We start from the raw sequence: 14,028 nt of genomic DNA, 5'->3' as shown, positions 1-14,028 counted from the left end.
GTTGGAGCCCCCTCCTTCCCTTCCCCACAGCACCTGTATATATGTTTGTACGTCTTTATTACACTATTTATTTATTTATTTTACTTGTACATATCTATTCTATTTATTTTATTTTGTTAATATGTTTGTTTTGTTCTCTGTCTCCCCCTTCTAGACTGTAAGCCCACTGTTGGGTAGGGACCGTCTCTAGATGTTGCCAACTTGACCTTCCTAAGCGCTTAGTACAGTGCTCTGCACACAGTTACAATTTCCTTTTTGAACAAAAAAAAAGACCCTATTCTCGCCAAGTGGAAAATGGGGATTAAGAAAGTGAGCCCCATGTGGGACAAGGACTATGTCCAATCTGATTAACTTGTAACTGCCCCAGCGCTTAGTACAGTCCCTGGCACATGGTACTTAAATACCATTATTATTATTATTAATGCTATTTAATTATTTAATAATAATAATATTAAAGGAGCAAATCGGGGCGATGCAGAAGGGAGTGAGAGAAGTCAGGGAAGGCTTCTTGGAGGAGGCCTTCCTAGTAAGCACTTAACAAATATCACTATCATTAAGGAAGCAAGTCAAGGTGATGCAGAAGGGAGTGGAAGGAGAGGAAAGTGTGGGTCGGGGGGCGCTTAGTCAGGGAAGGCTTCTTGGAGAAGCATGGCTTAGTGAAAAGAGCACGGGCTTGGGAGCCAGAGGACACGGGTTCTAATCCCGTCTCCACCAATTGTCTGCTGTGTGACCTTGGACAAGTCACTTCACTTCTCTGGGCCTCAGTTACCTCATCTGTAAAATGAGGATTAAAAGTGGGAGCCCAACTTGGGACAACCTGATTACCCTGTATCTCCCCCAGCACTTGGAACAGTGCTTGGCACATAGTAAGCCCTTAACAAATACCATCATTAGTAGTAGTAGTAGTAGTGAGCGCTTAACAAATACCACCGTTATTAGGTGAGCAACTCAGGGAGATGCAGAAGGGAGTGGGAGAAGAGGAAAGGGAGCAAGCTTAGTCAGGGAAGCGCCTAACAAATACCACTATTATCAAGTCAGGATGATGCAGAAGGGAGAAGCAACGTGGCTTAGTGGAAAGAGCCCAGGCTTGGGAGTCAGAGGTCATGGGTTCGAATCCCTGCACCGCCACTTGTCCGCTGCATGATCTTGGACAAGTCACTTCACTTCTCTGAGCCTCTGTTCTCTCAGCTGTAAAATGGGGGTGAGCATTGTGAGCTCCACGTGGGACAACCTGATCACTTTGTAACCTCCCCAGCGCTTAGAGCAGTGCTTTACATATAGTAAGCGCTTAATAAATGCCATCATTATTAAATGGGCAACATACAGTTGCCTAGTCATACTGAATAAATGCTATTATTATATTATTATTATCATTTTATATAGGCAACATACAGTTACCTGGTAGTCCTTAATAAATGCCATTATTATTATTGTTATCATTATTAAATGGGCAACATACAGTTGCCTAGCAGCGCTTAACAAATGCCATTATTATTATTATTATCATTATTAAATGGGCAACATATAGTTGCCTAACAGCGCTTAATAAATGCCATTATTATTATTGTTATCATTATTAAATGGGCAACATACAGTTGCCTAGTAGCGCTTAATAAATGCCATTATTATTATTATCATCATTATTAAATGGGTAACATACAGTTGCCTACTACCGCTTAATGAATGCCATTATTATTCTTGGTATCATTATTAAATGGGCAACATACAGTTGCCTAGTAGCACTTAATAAATGCCATTATCATTATTACTATCATCATCATTATCAAATGATAATAGAATGATAAGAGATGAAGAGATCATTATTAAATGATAATAAAATGATAAGAGAAGCAGTATGGCTCAGTGGAAAGAGCTCGGGCTTTAGAGTCAGAGGTCATGGGCTCAAATCCCGGCTCCGCCAATTGCCAGCTGTGTGACTTTGGGCAAGTCACTTCACTTCTCTGGGCCTCAGTTACCGCATCTGTAAAATGGGGATGAAGACTGTGAGCCTCCCACCCCCATGGGACAACCTGATCACCTTGTAACCTCCCCAGCGCTTAGTGCAGTGCTTTGCACATAGTAAACGCTTAGTAAATGCCATCGTTGTTATTCATTCAGTCATATTTATTGAGCACTTACTGTGTGCAGAGCACTGTACTAAGCGCTTGGGAAGTACAAGTTGGCAAAATATAGAGACGGTCCCTACCCAACAGTGGGCACACAGTCTTAAATGGGCAACATACAGTTGCCTAGTAGCGCTTAATAAATGTCATTATCATTATTATTATCATTATCATACAGTTGCCTAGTAAGCGCTTAATAAATGTCATTACTATTATTATTATAGTTGCCCAGTAAGTGCTTAATAAATGCCATTATTATTATTATTATCAGTTTTCTAATAAGCGCTTAATAAATGCCATTATTATTATCATTATCATACAGTTGCCTAGTAAGCACTTAATAAATGCCATTGTTATTATTATTATCATTATCATACAGTTGCCTAGTAAACGCTTAGTAAATGCCATTATTATTATTATTATCATCATTATCATACAGTTGCCTAGTAAGCGCTTAATAAATGCCATTATTATTATCATTATCATACAGTTGCCTAGTAAGCGCTTACTAAATGCCATTATTATTATTATCATTATCAATTGCCTAGTAAGCGCTTAATAAACGCCATTACTATTATTATTATCATTATCATACAGTTGCCTAATAAGCACTTAATAAATGCCATTACTATTATTATTATCATTATCAGTTGCCTAGTAAGCGCTTAAGAAATGCCATTATTATTATTGTTATCATCATACAGTTGCCTAGTAAACGCTTACTAAATGCCATTATTATTATTATCATTATCGATTGCCTAGTAAGCGCTTACTAAATGCCATTATTATCATTATCATACAGTTGCTTAGTAAGCGCTTAATAAATGTCATTACTATTATTATTACCATTATCAGTTGCCTAGTAAGCGCTTACTAAATGCCATTATTATTATTGTTATCATTATCATACAGTTGCCTAGTAAGCGCTTACTAAATGCCATTGTCATTATTACTGTCATACAGTTGCCTAGTAAGCGCTTACTAAATGCCATTATCATTCTCATTATCATACAGTTGCTCAGTAAGCGCTTAATAAATGCCATTACTATTATCATCATCAGTTGCCTAGTAAGCGCTTAATAAATGCCACTACTATTATTATTATCGTTATCAGTTGCCTAGTAAGCGCTTACTAAATGCCATTATTATTATTGTTATCATTATCATACAGTTGCCTAGTAAGCGCTTACTAAATGCCATTATTAGTATTGTCATACAGTTGCCTAGTAAGCGCTTACTAAATGCCATTATCATTCTCATTATCATACAGTTGCTCAGTAAGCGCTTAATAATTGCTATTATTATTATCATTATCAGTGGCCTAGTAAGCGCTTAATAAATGCCACTACTACTATTATTATTATCAGTTGCCTAGTAAGCGCTTACTAAATGCCATTATTATTATTGTTATCATTATCATACAGTTGCCTAGTAAGCGCTTACTAAATGCCATTGTCATTATTACTGTCATACAGTTGCCTAGTAAGCGCTTACTAAATGCCATTATCATTCTCATTATCATACAGTTGCTCAGTAAGCGCTTAATAAATGCCATTGATATTATTATTATCATTATCAGTTGCCTAGTAAGCGCTTAATAAATGCCAATACTACTATTATTATCATTATCAGTTGCCTAGTAAGCGCTTAATAAATGCCATTATTATTACTGTTATCACTATCATACAGTTGCCTAGTAAGCGCTTACTAAATGCCATTGTCATTATTACTGTCATACAGTTGCCTAGTAAGCGCTTACTAAATGCCATTATCATTCTCATTATCACACAGTTGCTCAGTAAGCGCTTAATAAATGCCATTACTACTATCATCATCAGTTGCCTAGTAAGCGCTTAATAAATGCCACTACTATTATTATTATCGTTATCAGTTGCCTAGTAAGCGCTTAATAAATGCCATTATTATTGTTATCATTATCATACAGTTGCCTAGTAAGCGCTTACTAAATGCCATTATTAGTATTGTCATACAGTTGCCTAGTAAGAGATTACTAAATGCCATTATCATTCTCATTATCATACAGTTGCTCAGTAAGCGCTTAATAAATGCCATTGCTATTATTATTATCATTATCAGTGGCCTAGTAAGCGCTTAATAAATGCCACTACTATTATTATTATCGTTATCAGTTGCCTAGTAAGCGCTTAATAAATGCCATTATTATTACTGTTATCACTATCATACAGTTGCCTAGTAAGCGCTTACTAAATACCATTGTTATTATTATTATTATTATCCTTCAGTCGCCTAGTAAGCGCTTCCCACATACCCCTATGATGAGGGTTAGTCTCGTTACTGGGGCAGACGCCCGCGAAGGGAGGGGGCCGTTGCCCCGGCAACCGGCATCCCCCTGGCTCCCGGGGGGGGCCGTTGCCCTGGCAACCGGCATCCTTCTCTCCCCGTTTCTCCCTCTGTGCGTCTCCTTCGCCGGCTCGGGCCGGGCCGCTAGGCCGCCCCGGGGGAGGGGAGGCATCGGGGGGGCCCCCCAGCGCCGAATCCCCCCTCTTCCCTGCCCGGGGGCCCCCGGTTTCTCCGCCACCCGCCAACGGTCCCGACTCACCGTCCACGGCGGGCAGAGCCGGCCGGCCGCCGCCGCCCCGCCGCGCACCCCGACTCATGGCCCCGGCCCTCACCCGGCCAGTTTGAATTTCCCCGCCGAGCCTCCCCATTGGTCCGTTCCCGGGACGCGCGGCTCTGATTGGGCGAGGCGCGCCCTGCGGGGCCGGGGAGGGATCTGATTGGATGGGGCGGATAGGGGGCGTGGCCTGGCCGTTTAGGGGGCGTGGCTGCCTGAAAGGAATCTGATTGGATGGTACGGAAAGGGGGCGTGGTCTGCCGGTTGGGGGCGTGGCTTATCCTGGAGGGGGCGTGGCTCTCCTAGCCATTCAATCGCATTTATTGAGCGCTTACTGGGTGCAGAGCATCGTACTAAGCGCTTGGGAAGTCCAAGTTGGCAACATAGAGAGACGGTCCCTACCCAACAGCGGGCTCACAGTCTAGAAGGGGGAGACAGACGACAAAACAAATTAGCAAAAGGAAAATAAATAGAATAAATAGGTACAAGGAAATAAATAAACAGTCATTCATTCATTCAATCGTATTTATTGAGCGCTTCCTGTGTGCGCAGCACCGTACTAAGCGCTTGGGAAGTCCAAGTTGGCAACATCTAGAGGCGGTCCCTACCCAACAGCGGGCTCACAGTCTAGAAGGGGGAGACAGACGACAAAACAAATTAGCAAAGGAAAATAAATAGAATAAATAGGTACAAGGAAAATGAATAAATAAATAGTCATTCACTCATTCAATCGTATTTATTGAGCGCTTCCTGTGTGCAGAGCACCGTACCAAGCGCTTGGGAAGCCTAAGTCGGCCACATCTAGAGGCGGTCCCTACCCAACAGCGGGTTCATAGACTAGAAGGGGGAGACAGACAACAAAACAAATTAACAAAGTAAAATAAATAGAAAAAATAGGTACAAGGAAAATAAATAAATAAATAGTCATTCAGTCATTCAATCGTATTTACTGAGCGCTTACTGTGTGCAGAGCACTGGACTAAGCGCTTGAGAAGTACAAGTTGGCAACATACAGAGACGGTCCCTACCCAACAGAGGGCTCAGAGCCTAGAAAGGGGAGACAGAGAACAAAACAAAACATATTAACAAAATAAAATCAATAGAATAAATATGCACAAATAAAATAAATAAATAAAGTAATAAATTTGTACAAATATATACATATATGTATATACATATCTATACATATACATATGTATATACATATATACATAGGCTCACAGTCTAGAAAGGGGAGACAGACTACAATACAAAACATATTAGCAAAATAAAATAAATAGAATAAATATGTACATAAAATAAATAAATAAATAGAGTCATTCATTCATTCATTCATTCAATCGTATTTATTGAGCCCTTACTGTGTGCAGAGCACCGTACTAAGCGCTTGGGACGTACAAGTCGGCAACATCTAGAGACGGTCCCTACCCAACAGCGGGCTCACAGTCTGGAAGGGGGAGACAGATAGCAAAACAAAACATATTAACAAAATAGAATAAATATGCACAAATAAAATAGAGTAATAAATTCATACAAACATATATACATATATACAGGTGCTGTGAGGGGGAGAGGAAGGAGGGGGCTCAGTCTGGGAAGGCCTCCTGGAGGAGGTAAGCTCTCAGTAGGGCTACTGTGTGTAGAGTGCTGTACTAAGCACCCAGGAGAGTACACTGCAACAAAAAACAGATGCACAACAAAAAAATAGCAACCCCATTGCTTGTGGCTGGCACATAGGAAGGGCTGAACAAATACCATAAAAAGTTGGAATTCATAGGCACATTCTCTGCCCAGAAAGGAGTTTAAAGTGTAGAGGAGAAGGAAAGATTGGAAACAAATGGTAGAGGAGGGAAAGGAAAAACAGATCCTGAACTCATCCAGAGAAAGCCTGGTGGATAGAGCCCAGGCCTAGGAGTCAGAAGGGTCCGCTGTGTGACCGTAGGCAAATCACTTCACTTCTCTGTGCCTCGATAACCTCATCTGTAACATGGGGATTGAGACTGTGATCCCCATGTGGGCCATGGACTGTGTCCCAACTGAATACCCCGTATCTACCCCAACGCTTATAACATTGACGGGCACACAGCGAGTGCTAAACAAATGCCACAAATAAAGAAACAAACATAAATCCAAGGCGCTTGTGCTAGGTAGGCATCATCCAAGGCTCGTCTTGGTGTCCCACCCTGACTGATGATAGTCTTGAGATTGGCTCAGGCCTTATCCCCATCTTCGGTCTGGTGACACCAGTCGTCCATCCCTACGCGCTGATGCAACAAATGGAGCAAATATCGCAACTCGGGATCAAGCGTTGGGCAACAGGCCTCCTTCGCCTCGGAGACGTCCCTCTCAGAAACACCCGTGCCGGCTTAAAACGCTCCCGTTTCCGGGGCTGGGGCGCTTCGGTCATCTGCTTCCTGGTCAGGTCGGTCGCACTGGAAATCTAGGAAAGATGGCATTTTCAAAGTCCCCTCCTTGTCACTCGCACACTTGTCACACAGTGGTAGCACTCTTTCAGGTTCCTAATTGGCATAGTCACCCCAGCAACTCGACTCCCAACAACTCCACCCCAGTGACCCAGTTTTCCCCAGAAGGGGAATCCTTTGACTCAGTGGGGCTGGTCGAAAATTTCCCCCTTGCCCTGGCTATTTCACGACCCTGGGGACTTGGTAGTTGGCTGGAGAGGCCCTATGGGAGAGGAGAGCGAGATAACCCTCTTCTCCGCTGGATAAACGGATAAAAACCGTTTCATCACGAGGATCGAAGGAGGGAAGAACCTCGGACAGGGAGGGAAGAAGCGGCAGGAAGGTATAAAAGCAAACAAGAATTCTTGGGGGGTGGTTAGTATGTGCATTAATGAGCAGTAGCTATTGTGCGCTTATCATTATTATAATATTATTATTAATTTGTTAAGCACCGCCTTAAGCATGGCTTGGTGGAAAGAGTACGGCCTGGGAAGAGGACGTGGGTTCTAATCCCGGCCCTGCCCACTGCTTGCCGTGTGACCTTGGGTGAGTCTCAGTTTCCTCAGCTGTAAAATGGAGATTAAATCCTACCCCCTCCTACTTAGACTGCGAGCCTCATATGGGACAGGGGTTGTGCCCAACCTGATAAACTTGTATCTACCCCAGCGCTTGAAACAGTGCTTGACACATAATAATTGCTTAACAAGTGATGGTGATGACGATGATGATGATGGTATTTGTTAAGCCCTTACTACGTGCCAAGCACTGTTCTGTGCGCTGGCGTAGATACAAGGGAATCAGGTTGTCCCACGTGGGGCTCGCAGTCTTAATCCCCATTTTAAAGATGAGGTCACTTGAGGCACAGAGAAGTGAAGTGACTTGCCCGAAGTCACATGGCTGATAAATACCATTTTTTAAAAAAAGTGTTGGGGTAGATAGGAGTTAATCAGGTCAGACATGGTCCCTGCCCCTTGTAGGTCTCACAGCCTAAGTGTGTACAGAACAACTGTACTAAGTGCTTGGGAGAACAAAGGTCCTCTGAGGCAAACCTGATCCCTGTTGAATTCAGCTGTCCAAACTCTAATGTCAGGTCTAATGCACCTGTATATATGTATATATGTTTGTACGTAGTTAGTACTCTATTTATTTTACTTGTACATATCTATTCTATTTATTTTATTTCGTTAATATGTTTGGTTTTGTTCTGTGTCTCCCCCTTCTAGACTGTGAGCCCGCTGTTGGGTAGGGACCGTCTCTAGATGTTGCCAACTTGTACTTCCCAAGCACTTAGTACAGTGCTCTGCACACAGTAAGCGCTCAACAAATACAATTGATTGATTGATTGGTAATCTAATTTGTTCAGTGAACACGGTGCCCTGGACAACGCAAACTTTCTGGCTCTACTTCCTAATAGTAATAATAATCCTAATGACAGTATTTGTTAAGCTCTTACTCTGTGCCAAGCATTGTTCTAAGCGCTGACATAACAAGCCCCATCCTACATGTTAAGTGCCTGCCATGGAACCAGACACTTTGGCAACTTCACTTAGGCATCAATCAGTCAATCGGTGGTATTTATTGAGCGCTTACCCTGTGCGGAGAGCTGTACTGTCTCCCCCTTTTAGACTGTGAGCCCACTGTTGGGTAGGGACTGTCTCTATATGTTGCCAACTTGTACTTCCCAAGCGCTTGGTACAGTGCTCTGCACACAGTAAGCGCTCAATAAATAAGATTGATAGATTGATTGAGAGTACAATGCAGCAGAATTAGCTGACATGTTCCCCGCCCGTAACAAGCTTAAAGTCTAGGGAGGGAGGCAGATGTTAATCAATCAATTGTATTTATTGAGTGCTTACTGTGTGCAGAGCACTGTACTAAGCACTTAGACGTTAATATAGATAAGTAAATTATAATCTGCGATTTAAAGTATGTATAAGATGAGATAAATACAAGCTTCTCAGGTTGGACTCAGTCTGACGGTGTCCCACATGGGGCTCACAGCCTCACAGCCTTCATACCCATTTTACAGGTGAGGTAATGGAGGCCCAGAGAAGTGACGCGACTTGCCCGAGGTGACACAACAGACGTGCGGCGGAGCGGGGATTAGAACCCAGGTCCTTCTGACCCCCAGGCCCGGACTCTAACCACTAGACAACACTGCTTCCCCTGGATTGATTTTTAAAGGATTCAGAGACTCGAGATACTTTAGGGGTCTGGCCAGAGGAGGTGTTGGCAGTAACGCAGAAGGTAACAATGGCTATTTGCTGGGGTAAGGACTTTGCGGAGGACGATAAATGGTTTGGAAATATCAACCTAGTGGGTGTGGTGGCATTAGCAGCTTTAGCTCAGGTGCTTCTGTAGAACGGATGCATTATCAGCAGGCTTACAGAATCCACGATTTTTCAGCTGGATGACACAGATAACAGTAATTGGTGTTACACCTGGGTCCAGTCCGTGGGTGGAAAGGATCTTATCTGTGGGGCTCCAGTAACTAACACCCAATTCTGTCTTGTCTTATGCCGTAGAGTCGTCTCCGACCCATTGCGACTCCGTGGACACTCTCTCAAAGAACGCCCCCCGCAATCTGTAATCGTTCTGGTAGTGTATCCATAGAGTTTTCTTGGTCAAAATACAGAAGCGGATTACCGTTGCCTCCTTCCATGTGGTAAATTTGAGTCTCGGCCCTCGATTATCTCCCGTGCGGCTGCTGCCCAGCACAGGTGAGTTTTGACTTGTAGCAGATTGCCTCCCACTCGCTAGCCCCTGCCCAAGGTAGGAATGGAATGGGTAGGCCTCTGCCTGACTCTCCCTCCCGTAGCCGAGACTGGTAGAGGACTGGAAACTCTCCAAGTGCCATCCCGAGTGGGGAAACACCCAATTTTAACCCCTGAAAGATACCCACGCTGGTTCAACCACTGCATTGCTTAGTTTGTGGCCCCGCTTTCATTGGGTTCAATTTCTGTTGCCCTTTATTGCTTTGTTAAGCTCTATGTGCCACACACTGTTCCAAGCACAGGGGTAAATACAAGGTAATCGGGTTGGATGCAGTCCCTGTCCCACGTGGGGCTCACCGTCTTAATCCTCATTTTACAGATGAGGTAACTGAGGCACGGGGAAGAGAAGTGATTAGCTCAAGGTCACACACAGCGGACAAATGGTGGACTGGGATTAATAATAACAATAATAATGATGGCATTTATTAAGCGCTTACTATGTGCACTGTGAGCCCACTGTTGGGTAGGGACTGTCTCTATATGTTGCCAACTTGTACTTCCCAAGCGCTTAGTACAGTGCTCTGCTCACAGTAAGCGCTCAATAAATATGATTGATTGATTGATTGCAAAGCACTGTTCTAAGCTCTGGGGAGGCTACAAGGTGATCAGGTTGTCCCACAGGAGGCTCACAGTCTTAATCCCCATTTTACAGACAAGGTAACTGAGGCCCAGAGAAGTGAAGTGACTTGCCCAAAGTCACACAGCTGACAAGTGGCGGAGCCGGAATTTGAACCCATGACCTCTGACTCCAAAGCCCGGGCTCTTTCCACTGAGCCATGCTGCTTCTCTTGACATCATTATTATCACTGTTACAGGTAGTCCTATATGGCTTAGTTCTAAGCTTCGTCGGCATACGCAAACTTTCCTGCCTCAATAATAATGATAATAATGGCATTTATTAAGCGCTTACTATGTGCAAAGCACTGTTCTAAGCGCTGGGGAGGTTACAAGGTGATCAGATAAGACGTCGGTTCACGGGAAAGACTTTGGACTTAGCTTTTGCCCCCCAAAGACCCCGGGCTATAAAGGAAAGGGGCCCCATTATGGACTTGCTCGGGTATCCTGTTGGTATTCATTCTCCTCATGTGATTCCTCCCAGGGAAAGTATGATACGTCAAAGACTGCTTCTGCGCTAGTAAACCGACTGATCCTGTCGTGCCATTCGTTGTGAAGTGGGTGTATGTTTCTGGGTGTGTGTGTGTGTGTGTGTCTGATGAAACTGCTCCGGAAACCGAACACACAACTGTGGAAGAGCCTGGTCTCCCAGACACATTCGCACCTTTGTGGAATGCTCAGAAAATAATATAAAGAAAACAACCGGCATATTCTGGAACGTCAGGATACCCAACAGTGAGAACTAATCATTGCCCAGGAAGAGGAATTGCGCTTGTTTCACAAGGAATTGACATCAGCCAATGGTATATATTGAGCTTAGAGCACTGCACTGAGCACTTAACATCCAAGAACTAAGCAAAACTAGACTTCTCGATGGACAGCTCCCAGAAACCAAAGAACCTCTTTTGGGGATGACCTATATCTCCTCCGGGAGTATGCGTTTGCCAACGAGATGTCACTTGTCCTACATTTTCCAAATACACCCAGAGGCGTAAGTATATAAGCAACAGGAGAAGCAGCTTAACCTAGTGATAAGCACACGAGTGTGGGAGACAGAGGACCTGAGTTCTAATTCCGACTCCGCCACTTGTCTGTTGCGTGACCTTTCACTTCTCTGCACCTCAGTTCTCTCATCTGCAAAATGGGGATTCAGTACCTGCTCTCCCTCTTACTTCATTCATTCATTCAGTCACATTTATTGAGCACTTACTGTGTGCAGAGCACTGGACTAAGCGCTTGGGAAGTACAAGTTGGCAACATATAGAGACGGTCCCTACCCAACAGTAGGCTCACAGTCTAGAAGGGGGAGACAGAGAACAAAACGAAACATATTATAAAATAAAATAAATAGAATAAATATGTACAAATAAAATAGAGTACTAATACACACAAACATATATACATATATACATTGGCAACATCTAGAGACGGTCCCTACCCAACAGCGGGCTCACAGCCTAGAAGGGGGAGACAGAGAACAAAATAAAACATATTAAGAAAATAAAATAAATAGAATAAATATGTACAAATAAGAGTAATACGCACAAACATCATCATCATCATCATCAATCGTATTTATTGAGCGCTTACTATGTGCAGAGCACTGTACTAAGCGCTTGGGAAGTACAAATTAGCAACATATAGAGACAGTCCCTACCCAACAGTGGGCTCACAGTCTAAAAGGGGGAGACAGAGAACAAAACCAAACACACTAACAAAATAAAATAAATAGAATAAATATGTACAAATAAAATAAATAAATAAATAAATAGAGTAAAGAATATGTACAAACATATATACATATATACAGGTGCTGTGGGGAAGGGAAGGAGGTAAGATGGGGGGGATGGAGAGGGGGACGAGGGGGAGAGGAAGGAAGGGGCTCAGTCTGGGAAGGCCTCCTGGAGGAGGTGAGCTCTCAGCAGGGCCTTGAAGGGAGGAAGAGAGCGAGCTTGGCGGATGGGCAGAGGGAGGGCATTCCAGGCCCGGGGGATGACGTGGGCCGGGGGTCGATGGCGGGACAGGCGAGAGCGAGGTACGGTGAGGAGATCAGCGGTGGAGGAGCGGAGGGTGCGGACTGGGCTGGAGAAGGAGAGAAGGGAGGTGAGGTAGGAGGGGGCGAGGGGATGGGGAGCCTTGAAGCCCAGGGTGAGGAGCTTCTGCCTGATGCGCAGATTGATCGGTAGCCACTGGAGATTTTTGAGGAGGGGAGTGATATGCCCAGAGCGTTTCTGGACAAAGATGATCCGGGCAGCAGCATGAAGTCTGGATTGAAGTGGAGAGAGACACGAGGGTGGGAGATCAGAGAGAAGGCTGATGCAGTAGTCCAGACGGGATAGGATGAGAGCTTGAATGAGCAGGGTAGCGGTTGGGATGGAGAGGAAAGGGCGGATCTTGGCAATGTTGTGGAGCTGCGACCGGCAGGTTTTGGTGACGGCTTGGATGTGAGGGGTGAATGAGAGAGCGGAGTCGAGGATGACACCAAGATTGCGGGCTTGTGAGACGGGAAGGATGGTAGTGCCGTCAACAGAGATGGGAAAGTCAGGGAGAGGACAAGGTTTGGGAGGGAAGACAAGGAGCTCAGTCTTCGACATGTTGAGCTTTAGGTGGCGGGCAGACATCCAAATGGAGATGTCCTGAAGGCAGGAGGAGATGCGAGCCTGGAGAGAGGGGGAGAGAGCAGGGGCAGAGATGGAGATCTGGGTGTCATCAGCGTAGAGATGATAGTTGAAGCCGTGGGAGCGAATGAGGTCACCAAGGGAGTGCGTGTAGATCGACATATATACATATATACATTGGCAACATCTAGAGACGGTCCCTACCCAACAGCGGGCTCACAGTCTAGAAGGGGGAGACAGAGAACAAAATGAAACATATTAACAAAATCAAATGAATAGAATAAATAAGTACAAATAAAATAGAGTAATAATACGCACAAACATATACACATATATAAAATTGGCAACATCTAGAGACGGTCCCTACCCAACAGCGGGCTCACAGTCTAGAAGGGGGAGACAGAGAACAAAATGAAACATATTAACAAAATCAAATGAATAGAATAAATATGTACAAATAAAATAGAGTAATAATACGCACAAACATCATCATCATCATCAATCGTATTTATTGAGCACTTACTGTGTGCAGAGCACTGTACTAAGCACTTGGGAAGTACAAGTTGGCAACATATAGGGACAGTCCCTACCCAACAGTGGGCTCACAGTCTAGAAGGGGGGAGACAGAGAAGAAAACCAAACATATTAACAAAATAAAATAAATAGAATAAATATGTACAAATAAAATAGAGTAATAATACGCACAAACATATATACACACATACATTGGCAACGTCTAGAGACGGTCCCTACCCAACAGCGGGCTCACAGCCTAGAAGGGGGAGACAGAGAACAAAACAAAACATATGAACAAAATAAAATAAATAGAATAAATATGTA

General features: G+C 43.9%; 1 protein-coding gene across 1 annotated transcript in view; it reads right to left on the bottom strand.

Annotated features, from left to right (window-relative positions):
• Positions 1 to 4,769, bottom strand: part of TTK (TTK protein kinase) — a 33,881-nt gene extending 29,112 nt beyond the window's left edge. Inside the window, exon 1 of the mRNA XM_038761212.1 lies at positions 4,705 to 4,769. Within this exon, the coding sequence (XP_038617140.1) occupies positions 4,705 to 4,762 (58 nt within the window). The 5' untranslated portion in view covers positions 4,763 to 4,769. The remainder of the gene's footprint in view (positions 1 to 4,704) is intronic.
• Positions 4,770 to 14,028: the final 9,259 nt, after the last annotated feature.

Source organism: Tachyglossus aculeatus, chromosome 19 (genome assembly GCF_015852505.1).
Source record: "Tachyglossus aculeatus isolate mTacAcu1 chromosome 19, mTacAcu1.pri, whole genome shotgun sequence".
NCBI lineage: Eukaryota > Metazoa > Chordata > Mammalia > Monotremata > Tachyglossidae > Tachyglossus > Tachyglossus aculeatus.
This window is presented reverse-complemented; position numbering and strand designations above follow the sequence as displayed.